The sequence below is a fragment of the Pogona vitticeps genome, chromosome 5 (assembly GCF_051106095.1).
Source record: "Pogona vitticeps strain Pit_001003342236 chromosome 5, PviZW2.1, whole genome shotgun sequence".
NCBI classification, from domain to species: Eukaryota; Metazoa; Chordata; class Lepidosauria; order Squamata; family Agamidae; genus Pogona; species Pogona vitticeps.
The window spans coordinates 164,633,654-164,655,961 of NC_135787.1; the positions used below are offsets into that span (position 1 = coordinate 164,633,654).

Here is a 22,308-nt window from a genome sequence, read left to right on the forward strand (position 1 = left end):
GGTTTGAATTATTAATGTCAATTGTCAGCTGTGGGTTGCCTGTTTTCTTTTTGTTAATATCGATTGATTAGGTCACTGAGGATATTTCCTCTGATTCCTCTGTGCTTAAAGACAGAATCAGTCTTGCCCACTTAGATCACGATTTGCCTTTTAAAATTGCACCTCAGTGTTTTCTCATTAGGTGTACACAGCCACTTCCTTGGCCATCTTTACATCTCCTCCCTCCGTCAGCCTGAACTTGACTGAAGATAATTCCACACAGACTACTGTGAAAAGTTTCGATCTCTTTCACAGACGTAGACATATTCCCCAAGGTGGTCGATGGTGCCTGAATAATCTTGGCCTTCTCTTTCTCCCACACCTCGCCTTCCGCTCTTCCTTTTGAAAAAGAGCTGTGTCTGGATAAACATAGGAAGGGAGAGGGAGGGAGGGAGGAGGGAAGGAGGAAAATGCTTTTCCAAGGTGGCACCAATGGTTTTCCTTGCCTTCTCGGTGCTGGAAGAGTTAAGAGGAAGGCGTTGGAGGGGGGGCAGAGGGGAAGAGCCAGTGACGTTCCTGCTCTCCCTCTCCAATCAAGATATAACCAACAGCTCTGGTTCAAGTGGCAGAAGGAAGTGAAGACTCCTCCAGCAGCGCTTCCTCTCTCCCTCTCTCTGTGGCCTCCCTTGCTCCTGGGGCACTTTCTTCCCCATCTGGTGCTGCTCCCCTGCACCTCCCCTTTCTCCCCACCCCACCGTTCGCTCCCACCCCTGAGGGGTGTCCATTTCTCTTGGCTTCTGCCCCCGGAGAAGCTGCCACCCTGAAGTTTCTGGTGGTGCTGCTGGCCGCAGGGATGCTAGCGTTCCTTGGTGCAATTATTTGCATCATTGCGAGCGTCTACCCTGCGGCCGGCAAAAGCGGAGCTCTCCACGGTGCTGACAATGGCTCCAACGCCGCCGCCGCGGCTTTGCTCCCCGCCGCCCCCGCCTCGGACAAAACCCTGGGAACTCTCCATGGTGCTGGAGAGAGCGCCTACGGCGGGGGCTTCTCGGCCGGCACACAGGACTCTTTGCTAGACCTGCTGGCTAGCGCTCGGCCTCAGCAGCACCAGCAGCTCTTCAGCCGCTTCCTCTGCACCCCCCTGACCGTCGAGTGCCCGTCGGAAGGGAGCCCCCAGGGAGACAGCCCCGGGGGAGCAGCTGCGGCAGCCAGCGAGGAGCTCTTCTTCCTCCAGAGCACGGCGGAGCAGCTGAGGCAGACGGCACAGCAGCAGAAAGAGCAGATCCGCACCGACCAAGAGACCATCCGGGAGCTGACCACCAAGCTCAGCCAGTGTGAGAATGGGCTGGAACTGAGCTTCCAAGACAGTCCTTCTGTCTGGGGTGTCCCCAGGCAGGACACCATGGGCGATCTGCCCTGGGACTCGCCAACCATGATCCAAGAGCTTGAAGAAGCAGTCAGGACGCTGAAAGACAGGATCGACAAGATGGAGGTAACAAAATGACACCCCCTCCCCCATTCACTTTGGCATCTTGCAAATCAAAACATGATAGTGTCTCTTGTTGTTTATGTGATGTCTGGTTGTTCTGACTTACAGTAATCCTGGCAGAGTTTTCAAAGAATGCTTGATGTTCAACGAGTGGCTTGCCACTGCTGCCACCCCAGTGAGTTTCCGTGGCCCAACAAGGTTTTGAACCCAGGTCTTCTGAATCATAATCTAACACTACAGTCACTTCACTACATTGGCTGTCATTACAACTGCTACAAACCTCCCACTCCCCTGTGTCTTTTGCAAGACTTATCCACACTTTACCTTTACTGACTTTGCTGTAGTAGTCAGAGGTTCCTTTTACTACGTTGTTTGGTATCCATAACTTAACATTTAAGCAGCGTACTATGAGAGATTCACTGCAGTGAAGCCAAAGTCTAGTAGGAGGTAAAGGGACAGATGGCAATTTCATCCTGCAAAAATAAATTGACTTCAGAGTAAATGCTGCAGAGAATATGATGGCACACACTGCCTCAGTTGCCCAGGCTGGTTTTCCTCCCTTAACACATAACATCTCTTGGTTCGTAGCTCCCTCTGTGTCTTACCGGGCAATCACAAATCATAGGTGTAAAAAGCACCATATCATAAGTTGGAAAATATTTTTTAAATACCCCTTCCCACTAAGGATATGGTATTAGTTTGCAAACACTCATTCCGCTCTTCTGGTCATAGAGCTTTGGGAGGAAAAAGGAAGGAGTTGTAATGAAATTTTAATATTTAATGTAATTAAATGTAATTTCATCAGGATTGTGGTACATCATTCTGCAAATCACTAGCAATTAAATGGGTAGGATGTGACTGTACAGTTCTGGGACTTTGCAATGAAGCATAACCGTATGTATAGAAAGACAGAAAAGGGCGAGCTTTTTGGCTAAAATGCTCGTATTTGTGTCAATTGCCTTGTATGCCTTGTATGCACTGTAAACCATCTCTTTGTAATGGAGTACAAAGAGCACTTCCCATAGAAATTGACTATACTATATAGTACATAAAAATGGGTATATGTATGGATGAACAGATAGGGAGGTGGAGATCTTTGCAAAAACCACACAAATAGACATGTGCTTGAAATATGGCTTACTTTACTATCTTCCTTACAGCTATGTTGTCCCTAGGCAATATAAAATCCTTAGAGAACACTTTATTTCCAGCCGAATTTTAATTAATTCTCAAGAGACAGCATATACTTCTATTAGAATGCTGTGTCTTATGGAAAGACCTAGGAGGTATTTTACACATCGGAGCCTCTGATAGCAGAAGTATTTTATGAAAATTGATTCTGTATGCAGTGATATGTAGTGATACAAGCCTTAATTTTGCTTTCAACTAATTATTGTTTCAACACCAACATAGCTAGTCTTTTCTCTGGGTTATTAATTGCTTAGAAACATTTGTTTTTGTATTTTCAGCATTACATTAATAATCTCATCAGTCACTCAAGAGTAATAAAGAAAACAAAATAAGTTATTGGAGTCAGATGCAGTCATTCCACCCCTCCCCCACACATAGTAAACTCGTTCCTTTGAAGTCAATGATATGACTGTCCTCCATTGTATAGTATTACCAGTAGGCCAGTGACAAAAAGCTAGAAGAATCTGGCTTTGTGTAATCTGTATTTTTTTATAAAGAAAAACACACACACACAATATACAGGAAGTTGCTTGGTGAAGTAGGATATTTTCAAATGCCCACACATTCATGGATATGGCCTCAGGCCATTTGTTCTTTTTTTTCTTTTCAGTATTTTTTCCTCTTGTCACAAATCTTAGAATCCTTGTTCTAGATTTCTTCCTCTTGTCTGATTATGGATGGATGTGAGCATATCTCACACAGTGAGAGGCTACTGTGGTCAATGATCTGCTTGAAATTATTTTATGTCAGAAAGACTGGGGAGGGGGAGACACATGGAATCCAGTGTTCCATATATATTTCCATATACATATATATTTGAGTAGCTGAATGCTAAAATCAGAGTGCCATTTTGCATATTTGTCACCAAGTGCATAGTCCGCAAGGAATCAAAGCTCTCCCACCACTATATCCTTATACATATTGGCAAATCTGTGCTCATTGTATTCATCATTAATATTTGTAGGTATACATGTAAAAAGACAACAGGAAGCTGCATGTGACTTATGCAGTAGGATCACTGCTGAATTCTTATATCCATCTGACATCCATGTTGAACGATTCCTAGCATGAACTCTCTGCCTGCCTCCCAAGACTTTAGCCCCTGGGAAAGATAATAAATCACTGTTTGAAGCCTAGCTTCCTACAACAGATAGAGGAAAAGAAGGTTTGATGGCAGCAATTATATCCTGGCAAGACAGGGAAAGTCAGGGTGTTGAGTTTTGGGGGGTTTTAACTTATTTTTATAACACCTCCTCAAATGATCCAGGTTGGCTGAGGGATTCTGGAACATATCATCTTAAAAAGGAACAAATTAGCTTTTCCACACTCTGTACCCTGGTCAAAAATCCAGTCTGAATTTCAGTCTGATGAGCAGAGTAGGATTGTTTGGTTGAATTAAAACATCTTAGGATTTTGTTCACAACAGATATCAGTGACTGGAAAAAGGAGGAACGATCTTTAATAAACATGTTAAGCAACTAGCTTCATTTTTTGATTCCACCTGGCCAGGCTATGGATTCCATGAATGTTTTTTTTTAATTAAGGCACAAAATTCACCGTATTGGTCAATTTTTAATAATAACCATACATTTAGAGCATTAAAATGGTGAATCTATGTTCACAAATCTTCTCTTTTAGTCTTTTTATGGCAGCCCTACACGAACCCTAGTTTTCTAGGTTTCTAAGTAACAGACACTTTTGAACATTGTGGAGGTAAATTTTTATAATGAAGAAGTTTTTAAAATGTCCTTGGCAATCATAAAGAGACAGTGCTACTATAGTATTGTTTTCATAAATACAATTTGCTCACAAAACCCACTACTGGTAAAAATAGCTCCAATGGTTCATTTTATCAGCTTCTCTTCAAGATAGCTAGGGGGAGGTTGATACACGTTTATGTCATAAAGTATCTCTTGTCATGCTGGCCAGGCTAGCAATACTGAAGATTTGTTGTCCTCCCCTTTGTATAAAGCCTATTGATGTTTTATCAGACAACATCCCCGCTGCTTTCAGTAGAGCATATTTCCATGGAAGGATACATAGAATGGCAGGCTGAAGGATTCAACAACAGTTGCATTGCACCCATTCCCTACGTATGTATGATCTCTTTTGCACAATCAGATCTGTGGATGCTTCTGACTTTGGGCAAGGTGTGCATATGTGTGTGTTCACATATGTCTTCACGCAGAGACACAGATTTAATTATGTTATTATTTGGCAGCAATACAAAAGCAAGATCCCAATGAGTATGACAGGGCGTGCTCACCGGCACATTTTTCCCTTCTTCCTTTTATACCTAGCATTCCTTACCAAGCTGGCGTCCTGCTTATAGGCTTAATTACAACTATGTTAAATCCCAGCACCAGAAACTAAATTTTGCTGGTTTGTTCATAAAATTTAGCATCTTGCTTCCAATTCCAACAAAAGCAAGGTGACATCTTTCTGTTGCGTGAATCTGGTCTCAGTCACCTTTTTAGGCTACATATAGACAAGTTTAGGAACATACATATCTACCTCCAGAATAAAAGATGTCAGGAAGTGTGATGGGTGATTTCCAGAGAAGTAGCTGTTTCTCAGCATGCTGGCAAAAAGAAAAGTGAGGAAAAAGAGATAGAAAGGCAAAAATATTGTAGCACTTTAAAGATTAACAGATTTGTTTCAGTGTGAGATTTTGTGGATCAAAATCTACTTCTTCAGACACAGAGGCTGCAAATACAGGTTCTCTGTATTTATATATATTTCCATGGTGCTGAAAGACATGCCCAGGCGAGGATACAGATGATAGTTACAATGGTTCACTTGTCACTGAAGCGGGTTTTGATCCACAAAAATTTGCACTGAAATAAATCAGTCTTTAAAGTGCCACATTTTTTTTCTTTTCCCCCTTTTCCCTTTTCTTTTTCCCCTTTAATTTTGCTAGTGCGATGGGCACATTGTGACAGGTGGTTTTCCTAACCCTCGAAATAATTATCTGTATAAATGTTGGTTTATTGGCCATTAAAAAATGACTTCCCCCTTTTTCCCCCACAAGAGCTTGGAAATGTTACCTTTTTGTAACTTCCAGAGCTGGTTGAGGGCTTCCAGGAGCTGTACTCTCCCACCCCCCAGAACCAGACTCTGTCATTCCCCCCCCTCACAATAATTTGGGTTTATCGAGAAAGTAAATAGCTTTCTAACTGAATTGCCAGACAATACGCACTGTGTAAATGTGACTATCTGGCTCCAGTCCTACGAAAGAAGGCTCACAACTTCAGTGAGCTAATTCTCACCGTAGGCTTATTGCTGACTTTATATATGCCTAACCAGCCACCAGAGACCAAAGTCAAGATCATCCATACTATGGAATTTTTCATTGCTATGTACGCATGTGAAAGCTGGATGATGAACTAAGGTGATGAGGACGGGGAATTGTTTTATTTGAGATGTGCTTTTGGAGGAGAACTTTACAGATAACCATAGACGGCTAGAATGACAAATAAGTGTGTGCTAGATTAAACAAAGCCTGAATTCTCCCCAGAAGCCAAAATGACCAAACTAAAGCTACTATACTTTGTGTCATCATGAAAAGAGAATAATTACTGGAAAATAAAATAATGTCGGGAAAGGCTGAAGGCAGCAGGAGAAGGGGAAAATTGGATATGAGATGAATTGACTGAATAAAACAAGCCACAGCCTTGAGGGTGCAAGTGTTAAGCAGGGCTATTGCTGACAGGACCTTTTGGGGGGTCAATCACTCATAGAATTTTTACCAGCTGGAAATGACTAGAAAAGCACAAAACAATAACTGCCATAAAGCAGAATAAAGGAACCATTGGAAGCAGCAGGGGTTGGATCTTTTTTGTTGTTGTTTAGTCGTTAAGTTGTGTCCGACTCTTCGTGGCCCCATGAACCAGAGCACGCCAAGATCTTAAGAAATAAATTCTTAGGTGCAAATGAAGTTATTAGTGTAGAATAGAGTCAAACCATTGAATAAACTGCTGAAAGGTGACTCAATGCAAAATAGGACGCAACTGGTATAATTCTTGGTTAGCTTCAGACATATTCTTTGAGACTGTTTTTCTTGTTATGTGCCATCAAGCAGCCTATAACTTATGGCGACCCTATGAATAATCTATCTTCAAAATTTCCTGTCCTCCGCTGCCCTGCTCAGCTCTTGTAGATTCAAGCCTGTAAGTTCCTTTAGAGAGTCAGTTCATCTCATACTTGGTCTTCCTGTTGCCTTCAGACTTTCCCAACGTTATTATCTGTTCCAGAGAATCCTGCCTTCTCATGATGTATCTAAGTCTGGGGATATCTTTCTGGGGGAAAGTCATGAGGAGATGGGATTCCTCTTTGGTGGCGCCTACCATTTGGAATTATCCACCCTCTGCAATATATGCAGACTTAACAACAGTGTGCTTGAGGTGTTTATTGAAGACATACCTTTTTGCCTTACAGTCCCCAGCTGTGAGCTTGTTTGGAACTCTCATATATTGTCTGATTGTGTGTGTGCTTTCTTTTGTTATGGTGTCACTGTAAACAGCTTTGGCATTTGTGCAAATGAGAAGAATTTGAAAGTTCGCAATAAATAATCTTATGGAGGTGGGGCTGAGGCAAATAGATGCTTAAGGTTAACTAGTTTGTAGCTAAGGTGACCTCATATTTGGTATTACTATATATTTTTCCTATCAAATTCTTACTTATTACCTGAGCTAGGAAAATTACTTCCCAGCCACCAGTGGCTATGCTGGCTAGGAAGGTTCTGGGAATTATAAAATAAAATAAAATAACATTTCCCAGCTCTCTATCACATGCAGTTTCTTAAACTCTTGGCTCCTCTGACATAACCATAACTATTTTAGTGACCAGGGGGGTTTCTGCAACCAAAGAGAGGGGATATGATGCCTCACATCTGTCTCAAACTGATTTGCAATAAATCAATAATGTTCCTTACTGCAAGTTGAGATCAGGGGCTCCCAAGACAGTCTTCGTTATCTTAGCAGCTGTGTATGAGTTTGCTGAAGGCTCAGCTTCTGCCAAGCTGTGTGTATTAAGGGGCTGAGTCTTCTGATGCCTCAGCAACTGAAGCCTTTTGATCTCCTTATATAAATGTATGTGACTTCTTGACGATGAATGAAATTAGTCAACTCTAAGGAAACTTGCACTCTGCAACAGCACTGGGTTCTTTCCCCCCCTCCCCATTCCTGCACCCCTTCCAGACGCTGACATTTCACATGATTAATACTAACTGGCGTATTTCAATCTTTTTGATGGCTTAGCAGCCAAGAAACAGAAGCAACTCCCCACACCTCACCCTCGCTTCAGCAGATGGGAAGTTATGAGCTCATCAAACAGCTTTTCAATATGCATTCTGAATATTTTTCTCTCCCCCAAATAATCTCTGATAAATGCCACCCACCTCACAGAGCTTTCAATACATGGAATGGGAATAGGAGTGGAGGGGGGGGGGGAAATGCTTCAGGCCATGAGATCTGGAACATTTGAAATTCCCTGGCAATTTACAAGCAGCATTTGCTGAGGGTGAAATACCTGACCTGCATAATCCTCACTACTGTGCAAAGAAACTCCAGTAATCCTCCAGGTTTCCTTTGAGGATTCAGGCTTCAGGCATTGCCAAGGCCCCAGGAAATTATGTCTGGGTTTGCAGAAGAGCTCAGTCAGCTCCCATTTGCCCCAAGTGAGGGGTTTGATGAATAATCTATTTATTAGGAATGCAATAAGAACTAGTGCAGGGATGTCCCTATCTGCCAATCTGGTTCTCCTGTTGCCAGTTTGGTTCTCCTGGGATGGTTCAGAATAAAAAAGTGAGCATAGCTTGGAAAAGTTACCTTTGGTGGCGGTGCTGGTGGGGCTACAACTCCCTCAACTCCTCAGCTAGCATGGTTAGTGGCCATGCTGACTGAAGGATTTGAGGAGCTGTGGTAGCTTTTTCAGGCTCTGAAAGTGAATCCTCCTTCTAAAGCTGTACACTTCCACACCATTCAGCAAACAGCGAAAACAGGTCTGCAAAATGTTAGGGCGACAGTGTAGGTAATGATGTCTTTGGAGGATTACTATCGCTCCTTTCTGAGTGCATTCCACACACACCCTCTACAGCAGTGATGAAGAAGCTGGTAGGCCTTTCCACCCACCATAATACAATGGGGCTGATATCTGGGCCTTCTCTGCTGATGGCACAGGGCAGCTGAGTAGGGCAGTGGTTCAGGTTTTGCACTGTTCCAATAAAACAGAAATGCACAAAGCTGCCTCATACAGATCCTTGGTTCCACTAGACCAGTATTGTCAACTCTGACTGGCAGCAATTCTTCAGGGTTTCATGGAAGATTTTTTCCTAGCCCTGCCTGGAGATCTCTGGTAGTTCTTGGTGGTCACCCACCCAAATACTAAGCGGTCCAAACCAAATTAGCTTCCAAAATTAGACAAAACCAGATTTGTTCAAGGTAGAGGAAAAGTCCATCGCAGGTTACAAGCATGATGGGGATGTATCATCTCCAGGCTTAGAAGGAAGGTACCTGCAAATGCCAGATGCAGGGGAGGGGCATCAGGAGACAGGTATCTAGTTGTCTCATGTGCTCCCAGAGGCTTATGGTGGGGCCACTGCGAGATACAGGACTAGATGGGCCCTTGGCCTGATCCAGCAGGGCTTTTCTTATGTTTTTATGTTCTTATGTGCTATGCGGTCTTAATGACAGGATGCCAAATGGATGGGTTTAAAGAAGAAAACAATCTTTATGCAATCCAGTTTAGGCAAGGAAGAAAGCGGCACCCACAAACCGAACGGCACCCTCCTTCGTAAAGCATGGTGTGACTCGTAATTGGGGCCTGCCGCTATGTGGCCAGGAAAATAGCCGCATCGCTGCGTAATGAGGAGCCAGGAGGGCCTGCAGTGATGTGCCAGAATCGGGTGTGCCAGTTTGGCAACCCACAAAAGGGGGAAATGCAGCCGTCTGCCTCTCTTCCTGTTGATCAGGTTTGCTCTCCTGCTTCTACCTCAGAAGTTGGGATCCAGAAACCTCAATCCTGATAGAACAGACTAGGTAATGGCAAAGGGGGGAAATGATGGCTCATTCGACAACTCCTGTGCATGCCAGAAATGAGAATCCTTTTTGCTTCTCTCCCATGTCACTGTTTCTCAATGAAAACTTTAAATAAAAAAAATACTTGGTGAACTCAATAAAATGAAATAAAATAAAAAAAGAAAACCTTGCTCTGCATTCCATAGTGAGAAATCAGATGAAAATACTTCCATCCAGCTGATCTGTTCAGAGTGACCTGCCAGTCCAAAAAAAAGCCGTGTTTCCAAGCTACAGGGCTGAATTAGTTGTCCTGTTCTAGTTGTCAATTTCTGTGAGGTATCTGTTGAACAATGCTGTGCAGACAGCCTAATGAATGGTTGCAATTGGCCTGAGCTGTATAGAGGATTTGTTGTCAATTTAGAGAAAGGGTGTGAACATTCCATAAGCTGATCTCTAGTACCTGATTTGGTGATTTTGGAACTCAGGTGTGTCTTTTGCTGAATCCAGAGTTGGAATCTATCTGGTAGAACATCTTGCCTGCATTAAAAAAGATTTATTCCCTGGCACTGTGCAACCAGATCTCTATTCTCTGCTTTATATGGTGCCTTAATTATAACATTTGTTAATTCCCAGTTTTATCTCCTGACTGTGGAATATAGATGTTGAGGAAATTGTAACACTATGAACTAGGTTAGATTTTACTTATTATTTATTTATTTTATTTATTTAATTTATACCCGCCTATCTGGCCCACCGGACCACTCTAGGCGGCTAAAGGCAAAGGTTAGAATAAAATATGTGACAAGCTTACAAATGTTCTAAGAGGCTAAATAATCAGACAAATGGGTAAGGAACAAAATTCAGTTTTACCTATCCCTCTATAAAACTTTGAGGAAAGTTCTACCTTGTACTCCATCACATATACAGTATTTTTACAGGGAAATCATTCTTCACAAGTGCTATTTCCTAGCACTCTGTTTCTTTTACTTTCAGTGTATGGTAACAAAGTCTTTTGTGGAAGACTTTAATCATCCTGTCAAAGAGAAGTTTGGTGTGTGTGTGTGTGTGTGTGTGCGTGCGTGCATGTGTGCACACACATGTGCCTCTATTCGTGCATGTGTCTAATTACAGAATAATGGAGTTGGAAGGGCCCCATAAGGCCATTGAGTCTAACCCCTGATAAGTGCAGGAATTCAAATCAAAGCAGACCTGACAGATGGTTCTCCAATTTTCTTTTGAAGGCCTCCAGTGTTTGAGAACTCATCACCTCCCATGGTTATTGTTTCCATTGTCATACCGCTCTAACAGCTAAGAGGTTTTCATTGACAAGTAGAATTCCATGTCCATCTTCAGATCATTCCCATACTGCATCGAGGTATCTGATTTGGATTAGAATACAAAGCATGAATCTTAAGTGGAAAATTATGGGTGCCATTAAAGCTGGATTGGACAAACTGCGCACCTAAGGCCACAGGCAGCCCATCTTGATCTCATGCCTTCTGTGAAAGCAGATCTGTATTTTCTATAGCAGCCCACTAAACAGGGAAGAAGAAATGAAGAAAGAAAGAAAAAATGATATTGGAAAGAGAAAAGCAGTTGGTCCCCTTTGGCTTCAGCCATACTCACCAGTAGAATGCACTCATCCTATAGCTAACACCTGTGAGAATGTAGCACTTGAGAAAGAGAAACCTGTGCCTGCATTTAAGAGAGTGTGTACAACTTAATAGTGTACTGATTCCAATTCCAATTTTTCCTCCACTGAGTTCAAGGTGGCATACATGACTTTCTTCCTCTTCATGTGATTCTCATACCAATTTGGTTAGCTAGCTCAGGCAGAGTGACTGGATCAAGATCAATCAGTGAGTTTTGTGGATTTGTGGGAACTTGAATTCTCCTTAGTCCCAGTTGAACCATCTAATCATTATGCTACACTGCCTTGCTCTGATTGACTCTAATCAACAAATGCCCAAGGCATCACACATCTAGCAAGCTAGCTAGGCCATTAGGTGAAGCTAGCAGAGCTAATACATCTTTTCCCTTTTCAGTTATCATCAATTTATATTATGGTGGCATAATATAAATGCTTAGAATGTGTAGACACAAATTTTGTTCCTCACTTTGGCAGTGTTCTAGTCAGAACAATTATTACTTAAAACAATGGGAAATAAAGTTTAGGAGAGGCAAAAGGAGGGAATGAAGCAGGGAGAAAAGAAAAATGAATGTTAAAGCCAGAATTTTATTCTGCAAAGGCTACAGGAGGTGAAAGAGATAAATTACAGAGACATTAAAAGGAAAGACACAGGGAGGGAGGGATGTGTGTCTTTTATTCAATGTAGGACAGATTGTCTTGATGCTAACAACAGTAACAAAAGCGAAAACCCTTTTTTTCCTTTTAACAGATGGAGTCATACATGAAAACAGGGATGTGACATTTAAATCCAGAACTAGAACAATCAAAAGGTTCAGCAGACAGTATCTCTGCACCCTTCTCAAAACCTGCCAGACTCTATAGTTCATAAAACCTCTCCAGCTGCTTAGTAAGATCAATAGGAAGGGAGGAAGGAAGGAAGCCCAAAGCACCCACATTCAACACAAATGAGCCATTCACAAATCTAAAAAGCGCTTATCTTAAATCTTAGTCTCTCAATTCCCAAAGGGAAGAGCTGGCTTGTCATTGTTATATTTTTCATCCCCTCCTCCTCCTCCTTTTTTTACCGCTCAGTGCTCCCAGTTTTCTTTTGCTTTGCTTTTTCACTGCTTGTGCCTCCATTCTCCATCTGCACGGCATTTGAAGAGTCTCAGTCTGTAAGGCATATTTTGTGCAGGGACTAAACCCAGATCTAATCAGGACAATTGAAAAGCCAAAGGAATAGATGATTTGGAGACCTGAAAGATCCCCCTAATACTTATCCATTTAATACAATGTGGAACAACCTGTTAAAAAGCACAGCATGAGTCTCCCAGTGGAAAAAAAAATTAGAACTAGAGCATTGACATTCATCAAAGGAAAAAAGCAATCTGAGGTTCTATCCTGGTGGGAGGTAACAGATAACCCTAGCTAATATATCACTCCCATCATTAACACCTATGATTCAATTACTGCAAATGGATCTGAAGCTTCTTTTTGTCCCCCTGCAGAGGGATGAGACACAGAAGAGCTCAGTAGGTGATTAGGAAACACAGTTGTCCTCTTCTCATCTCCTGATGAAACATTTTCTGTTCCAGTTCTCTCTTCATGCAAAGGGTGTCATCATCCAAGCACTTTTATTCTATATTGCTTGAGCCATACTTCTTTCTGTCCACAAGAGGAAATGAGTCTATTCCTTTGATAGCAATGGTCATCGCTGTTTTAGAAGAAAAAAAACCACCGTTTTGGGGGGGAAAAACAACCATTTTTCATAAAAGAGCCATGCTTGCCTAAATAAATGGGGCCAAAATGAGCCCCATTTCAAAAGTTCTTCTACTTTTGATGGAGGGTCCAGACACAATACTGCTCTTTATGAAATCAAAACAGAACTTGAGAGAGAGGCACATAATCTAAGATCACTCATCCCTCCCTAACTAAAAGGTTTGTGCTTGTCTTTATTAATATCGGTGTCATGTCAGACAACCAAAGAGTCGGGAGAGTGACTCATCTCAGTGGAAAATAAGGTTTTCCCACCTCACTTTCTTCTTTGCTTTACTTAAAAGTTTGGATGGAGAATTGGCTCATACATTATCACTGGCACAAATACATACTCATGAGAGAGCTACTTGTGCAATGAGTGGTGTCATGCCAGAGGAATGGATGTGTGTGTGCGATCACAGCAGGATTGCTCTGACTCTTCATTATTAATTTACATGCTCCCTGGACTGAGCTCTGGCATGAAAAATAGCTCCGAGGGCTAAGCAAGTAAATACTGAAGCCGAACACTGGAAGTGCAGTGCAGGGGCTGAAAATGAATGGCTGTAACAGCTGTCAGAATCTTTAGCTGGTGTAGTCATCCAGAGGCTTTTTGGTTACATGGAGAATCCTCCATTATCTCATGTCTGAATGAGGCCTTCAGATTCCTCAGATCCTTGAAAGGCTCAAAGCCCACATCTCACATACTTTGGTTTGTCCCATATTTACAAAATCGAATTTTGGAACATGATCTTGATGGCAGGGGAAGAGGTCCAAGATACAACTAAAACTAAGCAGGTCTGATTCTTATCCAAACCCCAGATGGGAAACTGTCCAGGAAAAAGCTGGTCTGGATATAAATGGCAATGAATAAATAGGTTTCCTATATGCATTACCCAGCATACTTCCGTGTTGCGTATCAGAAGAATATAACTAGCTTTCTTTCCTCATTTTCACATGTACATTTGGGGTTGTCGTTGCATATGTTGAAATGATCACCACAGACACAGCAGGCAGAAAAATTCATGTCATCATTATAATATATGAGATAACCCCGTCACTCTCCAGATGATCAGAAGCTTTTGGGTGATTGAACAGCTAAAGACCTAAATCCAATTGCAAGTCCCAGCAAAGGTAGATCCAGTGAATCATTTGCTGAATGCTAAGTTAACAGCCACATAAATTCCACTGACTCAGTGGATCTACTCTAGCTGAGAGCTCTAATCTTGATTGCGTAGAAATTCAGGCTCTTTGCTAAGAGCACAGTAGCAGAGCACTGTTCAGTGTTGTGGGTCCACAGTCTGCTGCCATTCAAGAATTTGGCTGGTGACAAGAAGAGATAAAGTTTTCTCCACGGTAGAACGGTAGCAGTGGAACTCATTACCTTGATAAAATTTTTATGATGTAATTCTAGGGCATCTTGAATACTAGGCAGTGGCTTACCAGGCCCAATTCAAGCAATTAGTCCTAGTGTTTAAAGCCCTAAACAGCTTGAAGCCTGGCTATCCAAGGAACCACCTATCTTGTGATGAACTTATCTGGATCATAAAGAGAGGCTCTCTTAAAAATTGCCAGCAGTTTCAGAAGCCCATATAAAAGCATGAAGGCATGTTTTCCCTGTCCGACTGCTAAATACACCTCCTTCCAAGTTGTGATCTGTTTCCACTCTGACTGATTTTAAGAAGGGTGTAAAAGCACATCATTTTAGAAACGTATATGATGTTTACCCTTTCCCACAGTGTTGTTTTACCTGTATCCTTACTGGTTACATTTGTTTTTAATGTATTTACTCAGTTTTAAAGGTTTTACAATCAAGTTGTTTATATGATTTTGTGATTTTTTTTAACTAAATGTGGTTTTGTCTGTTTTTATTCTTGTAAGAAGTATATAAGCTGCCTTGAGCACTATCTTTTAGTGGAAAAGTGTGATTTGAATGTAATAAAATATAACTTTCTGAAAAAAAACCCAAATCATCCCCATTCAAACAGTAGTTGCAGTGATGTAAAATATGTTTTTCATTTTTGCAGCAGTGTTGCTTTCAGGTTTTTGTTGTTGTTGTTGTTGTTTGGAAGGCAATGCTATACTCTCTCATCAGCAGAGCCTAAAGATTATAGTCCAGTGTAGTTGGAGTGCAGCAGGTGGACAAGAATGCTTTATTACTTGCCTGAAGCCAATGGTAGAGAAAAGGGGAGGCTAGAAAGGAAACTAGCAAACATCCCTTGATTACCCATGGTTTACAAATCTAGGTCTAGATGTATGCTTGGAGAGTTCAACTGTAAAACTAGGGCAGACACAAAACCACGTGGTAGGCAGGAAGCCGCTGACAGATCTCTTCTATAGAAACTAGTTTGGTGACCAAGAAAACTATGTTAGGATTGTTTAGATTCAGAGATGAAGGCAGAGAAAGTTCACAATACAAGCCAGCTCTGAACTAGCATGTTTTCGCTGCTCACTGTTTAGCTCACCTGAGCTGGTCATATTCTCAGATGCCCTCTCCCTGAGTAATTGATTAAGCTGCGATTATCCAGAGGTCTTTAGTGTGATGACCTCACCTTAGGCCAGCTTAGTACACAAAAAGTGGGTCTGACCATATGTTTCATGCATACCAGTTTCACTTGAAGGAACCATTGTTACATAGGCATCTTTTTATTAATCTACTGGAGGAAGACGAAAATCAGAGGACTATGAAGTATAATAGAGAAAGAGGCCAACAGCTTACAATGGAACAAGGAAGCAATGCTAATGGAACGAGGGGACAGAACAGGTCAGTAGTTGTATCATTACTGACCAGTCTTGCTCCCTTGTTCCACCCAATCGTAAGAGCTGAATGATGGTTTGCTTGCCTCTAAACTCCAGACCCTGAATCTTTCACGAGGAATGCATGGCTTCTAAGGAACAGGTCTCTAAACTGAACACTACCTCTCTTTCTTCATTTTGGCCATTTCAGCCAGGAAAATTTCCTGTGTTGTTGATTTGACATGTAGGGGCAAGGTTCTTCCCCAGTGTGGAGGAGGTTGATTTTTCAGGGATGAGGTCAACATTCTGGAGGTACTAATTGGAGATCCTGATTCAGGATTCCCTTGCCCGAGAACAGTTCAGCTGCCCCAGGCCAGGGCATGGATTGGTTTCCAGCCCTTCTGCTGATCTAACAGATTTAGCTGACCACTCTGAACTGGAATCAGAGCTCAGGCTGCTGTTCAGCTTTGGTAGGAATGTAGAAATACAACAGCATTTTAGCTGAAGAGACCAGGAATTGGTCATCTTACGTTTTAGTGATAAACAGAAGATCGAAGCAGGGTATCATGCAAGTGAAATAAGGCATGGACTTACTTAATTCTTATTTTATTCACAGAAGAACGTTTTATATTCTGCCTTCCAAAGACGTTCAAGGTGGCTAACAAATAGTAACTTTTGTTATGTTTGTTTAATTCTCCATATTTTGTTCTGGATTTGGATTTATAGTTTTAGCTTTTATGCAAAGCTTTTCTTTCATTGTAAACCATCTGGAGAACATCTATGAGGATATGGCACGCACATGTTATAACATATTTATAATATATTATAATATATCACACTATAACATATTACATGTATGTTATAATGTGATATAACATATATTAAATATTACAAATACAACTAAATCATCAAAAGTACTGTCCTTGAAAAGAAACAAGCATTAGGGGGCTGTCAAAGAAAAGCAGTAAGAGCTGGATTTTAAACCAGCAAAGCAGGTTTCAGTAAAGCCAAAGCCAAAGTTGGAAACCTGTCTGTGGAAGAGCCGAGGTAGACCTCTTTGATCAGGGAGTTCCAGAACAAAGCTATGATCTTCTTTGTCAGACAGAGGTTTTGAGAAGGATTTCTGATGATGAACATTATATTTTGGCTAATAATGGAAAAAAGTCATTAAAATGTACTTGTATACTTCCCTCAACATCTACATTTGGCCACTGTCACCAAGACGAATGTGACACATGCTATGTGCCCCCAAAACACAACTTTTCAAGGGAAAGAAAGCTGATAGTGACCTGATACTTTGGGTTTGGGTTGTGTGTGTGTGTGTTAACCCAGCCTTAAAAAACAGAACACTCAACTACGGAAAGGGCTGTTTTGCGTAGATGTAGATTATTAACATATCTCCTGCACATAAGAGAGAATACACATTGAATAATGATGAGCTACAGCATTAATTAGGAAGGCCCTGGAGGTACCCCATCGAAAAAAAACACCACAGAGATTGATTTGAATAATAGACACGCTTCTTTAGATAAGCTTTTGCTGCAATGACAGCGCACAGTGGGGAATCATAGAGGGCAAAGGAGGTCTACAAAATCCATTTACCTCCCTTGAAGGGTAGCAAAAGGGTTAAGACTAGCCTTGCTGATGATGATTAATAGGTAATGGTCCGTGAAATGGCATCCTGGGTGGGAAAAGGAGAGAACAGCAACCTCCTTCCCCTTGCATTTCCCTGTGTCCTCTTTCTCTCACTATATTTTTGCCTCTCTCTTTCAACTTTTTCTTTGATTTCAAACCCACAAAGGATCCATGACATCAGTTGATTTCCTCTTAGTAACTGTTTCTTATGAATCAATGTGTGCATCTGTTCTGTCTGGTTTCCTTCCAAATCATCACTTAAAAAAAAATTGCATGAAATTTCCTAACATGCATTTATTTGTAAACATATTTTTTACCAAACATTTTTTTTTCTTAATATATGTTTTATATGCATTTTGGCAGAACTTGGAAAAATTGGCTTTTGAATGACAACTCCCATTCTTAGAGCTGTTGTCTAAAAAAGCAATGTTCCCAGGCTCTACATTTTGGCCCATAAAAAAAAAAAAAAAAATCAAGAGCTGGATTGCAAACATCAGAGGAAGTGAGAGATCCAAATGCTCACATTGTTTCAATCCACAAGGGCCTGTGGACCAGGTTGGTTTGCTTTGAAATGGGGTCCAAACCAAATCCTTGAGCAAATCCTCATTCCCTGCATCACCAGGTTCCTCTTTTCTCCCTCCTTTTTTCCTTCCTCTTTACATTGCCATTACTTCCAGCATCGTATAGAAAAGGAGGGCATATACAATGAGAGGCAGCTGGCAGCTGGTCCAGGCGTAGCTTCCTTTTATTCAAATAGGTACTTCTGACTGTGAAACCCAAAATCCCTCAGTCAGATTCTGGGAATTAAAGAACTGTAATTAACGTCAAAACAAGTAACTTTTCCAGTCTCTGCATAGAGCTTTGTTTTACACACACCCTCTTTTCTCTCTTCTACACACACAACATCTCACAGGCTCATGAAACCATTTTGGTCAGGCAGCTTCAGATACACAGACACACTCTGCATTTTATTTAAAAGTGCCATGAAATGCAAAGATGGAAATGAGTTCTGTTGTACTAAACCCAGAGCTTGGAAAAATTAATTGTGGGGATTACAACTCGTGGAATCCTCCAGTCAGCATAGCCAGTAGCTAAACTGGCTAGGGGATCTGGGGTATAGTAGTCCCCCGCCACAAAAAAGAAAACCCAAACCAACAAACAACAACAAAACAAAAAACCTCTGACCAAGCAAAGGGCTGCTTGGCTTGCAGGTGGGTGACATCTGGGTACGTTAAATGCATGTACCCGACCCCTGTGCAGAAACCCAAATAAATTCAATGTTTCTCATTCAGGAACAAGCACAAAACAGTTGCCTTTAAAATGCAGTCTCGCCTCTTTGCCTGCTTCTTAGCAAAATTGGCTAGTACCGGCAGGCAGACTGGCTATGACAAGGCCATGTTTCTAATTGTGAGTACTCTTCCTGCCTTAACAATGTAATGCCTTCTGCACAGAACCTCACAAAGTGTAGAGCCTCTGCTGAGCTAAGCAGATTACAAAATTATTATGTCATTTCCAGAGGACAGATGTTGCTCCCAGTGGCAGGCAAGAGGCCCACTTCTTGTTCATCCTCAGCTGTAGTTAAGGGAAAACATTGGGTCCCATTTCTACCCACAGTAGCTGTTTTTGAGGAGAAAATTGTCCTCAGGGGAAAAAATGAAATGCTTTAGGATAATTTTTTTCCATTCTGAATCAAGAAAGTATGAAAAGATCAGAAATAATCTTTTGTACTGCACAAAAGGCACATATGTGCCAACATTTATTTTGTTGGTTTTTCAAGTAGTTGTAGTCCATATTTCAACTTGAACTCACATTTCTGAAAGAGCAATCTAATCTAATTGTAAAGACAAACAAAATTGAAAAGACATGGTAGCAGCAGGTTAGACAGCTAAAAACCTAAGAGGAGTTTTCAAACATACCACAGAAGAGCAGGTTAAACCAAAGGTGGGGGAATGTGTGGCCCTCTAGAGCCAGTGAATTACAGCTCCCATCATTCCCTCGTAATTGACTATGCTGGTTAAGACTGATGGAGCTGCAATCCAATGATAACAGAAGGGCTACTTCTTCCCCACTACAGTCCCCCACCCTCCCCCTGAGTCATTGCTTACAGACTTGTGCCTATTTACACGTCATTTATTACAGGTCGCACCATCATGACTACTGGCCATGGATCTTCTGACAGTAGTGGCAAATGCAGGAAGTAGGAATGTTGACAGGAAAAAGCAAATTCAGGTTGATATATGAAAATGTGTTGGACTGGAAGAAACACAGGATAAAGGACAAGTGCAGTGATAGGCAGAAAGGTCTAAAGCAAAACAAGGGAGTCCATTAGCAAGAAGAAGATCTGGCTGCCATCCTGACAAAGACCTAGGCCTGAGCACAAAACATTTGCAGCCAGGTAAAGACAGGAGAGACAAATAGGCTGTCAGGGATAATGATGGGATCATGCTGGAACTTGGGAGGATGACATCGCCTCTTTCTTTCTTCAGTCTGTGGGCCACATGAAGCTATTTTATAGTGGTTCAGAACAAGACTCCCAGTGTATGTTCGGCAGTAGTTTTCCAGTGTCACATGGAAATATATTTCCCATCATCTACTACTGATCCTTTAAAGCCAAGGGGAGGCGCATAGAACAGGTGGTGTGTCCCAAGAAGATTTAAAGGTAGTGCTTGAGCTACAGGCCTTCCAGGTGCCTGTTGCTCCCTTGGAGTGCTCCTGGATGTTTCAAATTTGTGTTCCTATTATTGGACAACAATCAACAGGGAGATACTTTCACTGGCGCGCGCGCGAGCACACACACACTATGATCCATGTACCTCAGCAAGCAGGGTGAGGAGGTTTATACTTCCTCAACCCTTTGCACTGAGATGTGTCAGAATGCGGGGAAGAGGAATGTGTGTATGTGTGCATGTACACATGAATGTGTCCTCCTGTTCATCAAGGGACAATAATGTGCCTTCAAGCTAAAAAGTTTGTGCACTCTTGCTTTAAGTGGAAATAGCAAGGAATTGAAACTGAGATCTCCTACATACAAGCTATCTGTTCTACTATTGAGGTATAATCCCTGTCCTGTGACCTAGGGAGTTCAGTATAATGGGCATACCAAAACACAATAAATGTCTGATTTGTAGCTGATTTTGAGGGCATTCTCCAATTTTTCATGACAGTTCAGTTCAACATTTTATACATATGTTCTTTTTGCTATGATGATGGTACTGTTGCTACATTTTAACAATGTATTTCTTCTTCTCTTTCCTGGCTTACATTTTCCGTGCGAGTAGCAAGATATCCCAGCCCGAATGAATGCTTCTTCTACTTCTGCCCCCATGCCAGCCCAAGAGACAATCCATACCAAGATGGAAGAACTGGAAGAGCAACTTCTCTCCAAGATCTTGGCTCTGGAGAAAGAACGCTCATCCATCGCCAGCAACCATGAGTTGCAGCAGCAGCATGAGGTAGAAAAGGAACTGGATGCCCTCCAACACCGGGTGGCTGATCTTGAGCATGGTTAGTCCTTGCAAGGAGAAGAGCAGTTTTGTAGCAGAATAGACTACCTTGTTGTTGTTGTTGTTGTTGTTGTTGTTGTTGTTGTTGTTGTTGTTGTTGTTGTTGTTGTTGTTGTTGTTGTTGTTGTTGTTGTTGTTGTTGTTGTTGTTGCTGCTGCTGCTGCTGCTGCTGCTGCTGCTGCTGCTGCTGCTGCTGCTGCTGTTGTGAGTGTGTCTCCTTGGTTAGAATTATTTCAGCAGAGATGGAATGGCCATCTATCAGGGATCCTGTACCTGGGTCCTGCATTACATAGCGTGGGCACTGACAAGAGAGCTGAACGAGATGATCTTCTAAGTTTCTTCCAGTTCTATATTCAGCCAGTCCATTAGATGTCCAGTCTATATGTGGGAGGTGTCCCATATTCACGAATTCTAGTCAACATGGACAGCAAATATTTATGACTGGAAAAGGAACAATACATGCACCACTACAAGGAGTCACCCAACAAAAGCACCTTGTCCATGGCTCCCTCACACCCGGAGCCAGACCTGTTCTCCCTTAGGACAAGGTGGCCTGTGGGTGATCATGGAACAAAGGAAGGCTAATTGCCTTAGAGAGAACAAAGGAGTCGACAGTGGATGTCCTAGCCAGCGGAGCCTACAGGCAACGCCCTGAGAGCTCTTTTATTTACTTAGCATGATTTACATAGTATACTGTGAGAGAGACAGATAGGATCCTAGTTACCTAATCGTAACTAGGATTGGCTAATATAACCCTTTGATCTTATACTCTACCTCTAAGTGAAGGGGCAGAATAAGGGGTTACCCCGCCTGCTGGCAGCTGCTGCTTCCTGCCAGGAGTGCATGCACGTCACTGGAACAGAATGCAGCTATAACCTTTAAGCAGACGTTTCCCACAGTGGCCACAAACACAAGGACCTCTAGCAAACAGCCAATTTAGAATACAGCCATTGCAAATTAAATGTTTGAATCCAGAGGGTAACCAGCAAAAAGCATCTTAAGTGATATTTATGGGAAGAGGCAAAGGTACATGTCATAATAGTGTGCACCAGTACAATGCAAGCCTGGGGATCTATACAGCTCTCATGGCAGAACTAGCAGGTAAATTCCCCTTTAAAACTATCTATGCAAGTGGCCATTAAAACATCTCTAATAAGATAAATTAATTATATGTGCTATGTGAAGAAGAATTTCCTTTAATCTATTGGATAGGTATAGTTAGTCAATTTTGTTTGATGAGTTCTAATGGAAATAAACATGTGCTAGTAATTTGGAACCTCTCACCCATGTTTTAGCAATGGCTCTAACAGTATAGATACCGTACAGTATTTTGAAGTATGTAACTGAATTTCTGGACTAAAAGACTGAATTTAAATC

General features: G+C 41.8%; 1 protein-coding gene across 1 annotated transcript in view; it reads left to right on the forward strand.

Moving 5' to 3' along the window:
- The first annotated feature begins 585 nt into the window (after positions 1 to 585).
- NPTXR (neuronal pentraxin receptor) overlaps positions 586 to 22,308 on the forward strand; it is a 32,484-nt gene continuing 10,761 nt past the window's right edge. The window contains exons 1-2 of the mRNA XM_020787652.3: positions 586 to 1,471; positions 20,707 to 20,932. Of these exons, the coding sequence (XP_020643311.3) occupies positions 833 to 1,471; positions 20,707 to 20,932 (865 nt within the window). The 5' untranslated portion in view covers positions 586 to 832. The remainder of the gene's footprint in view (positions 1,472 to 20,706; positions 20,933 to 22,308) is intronic.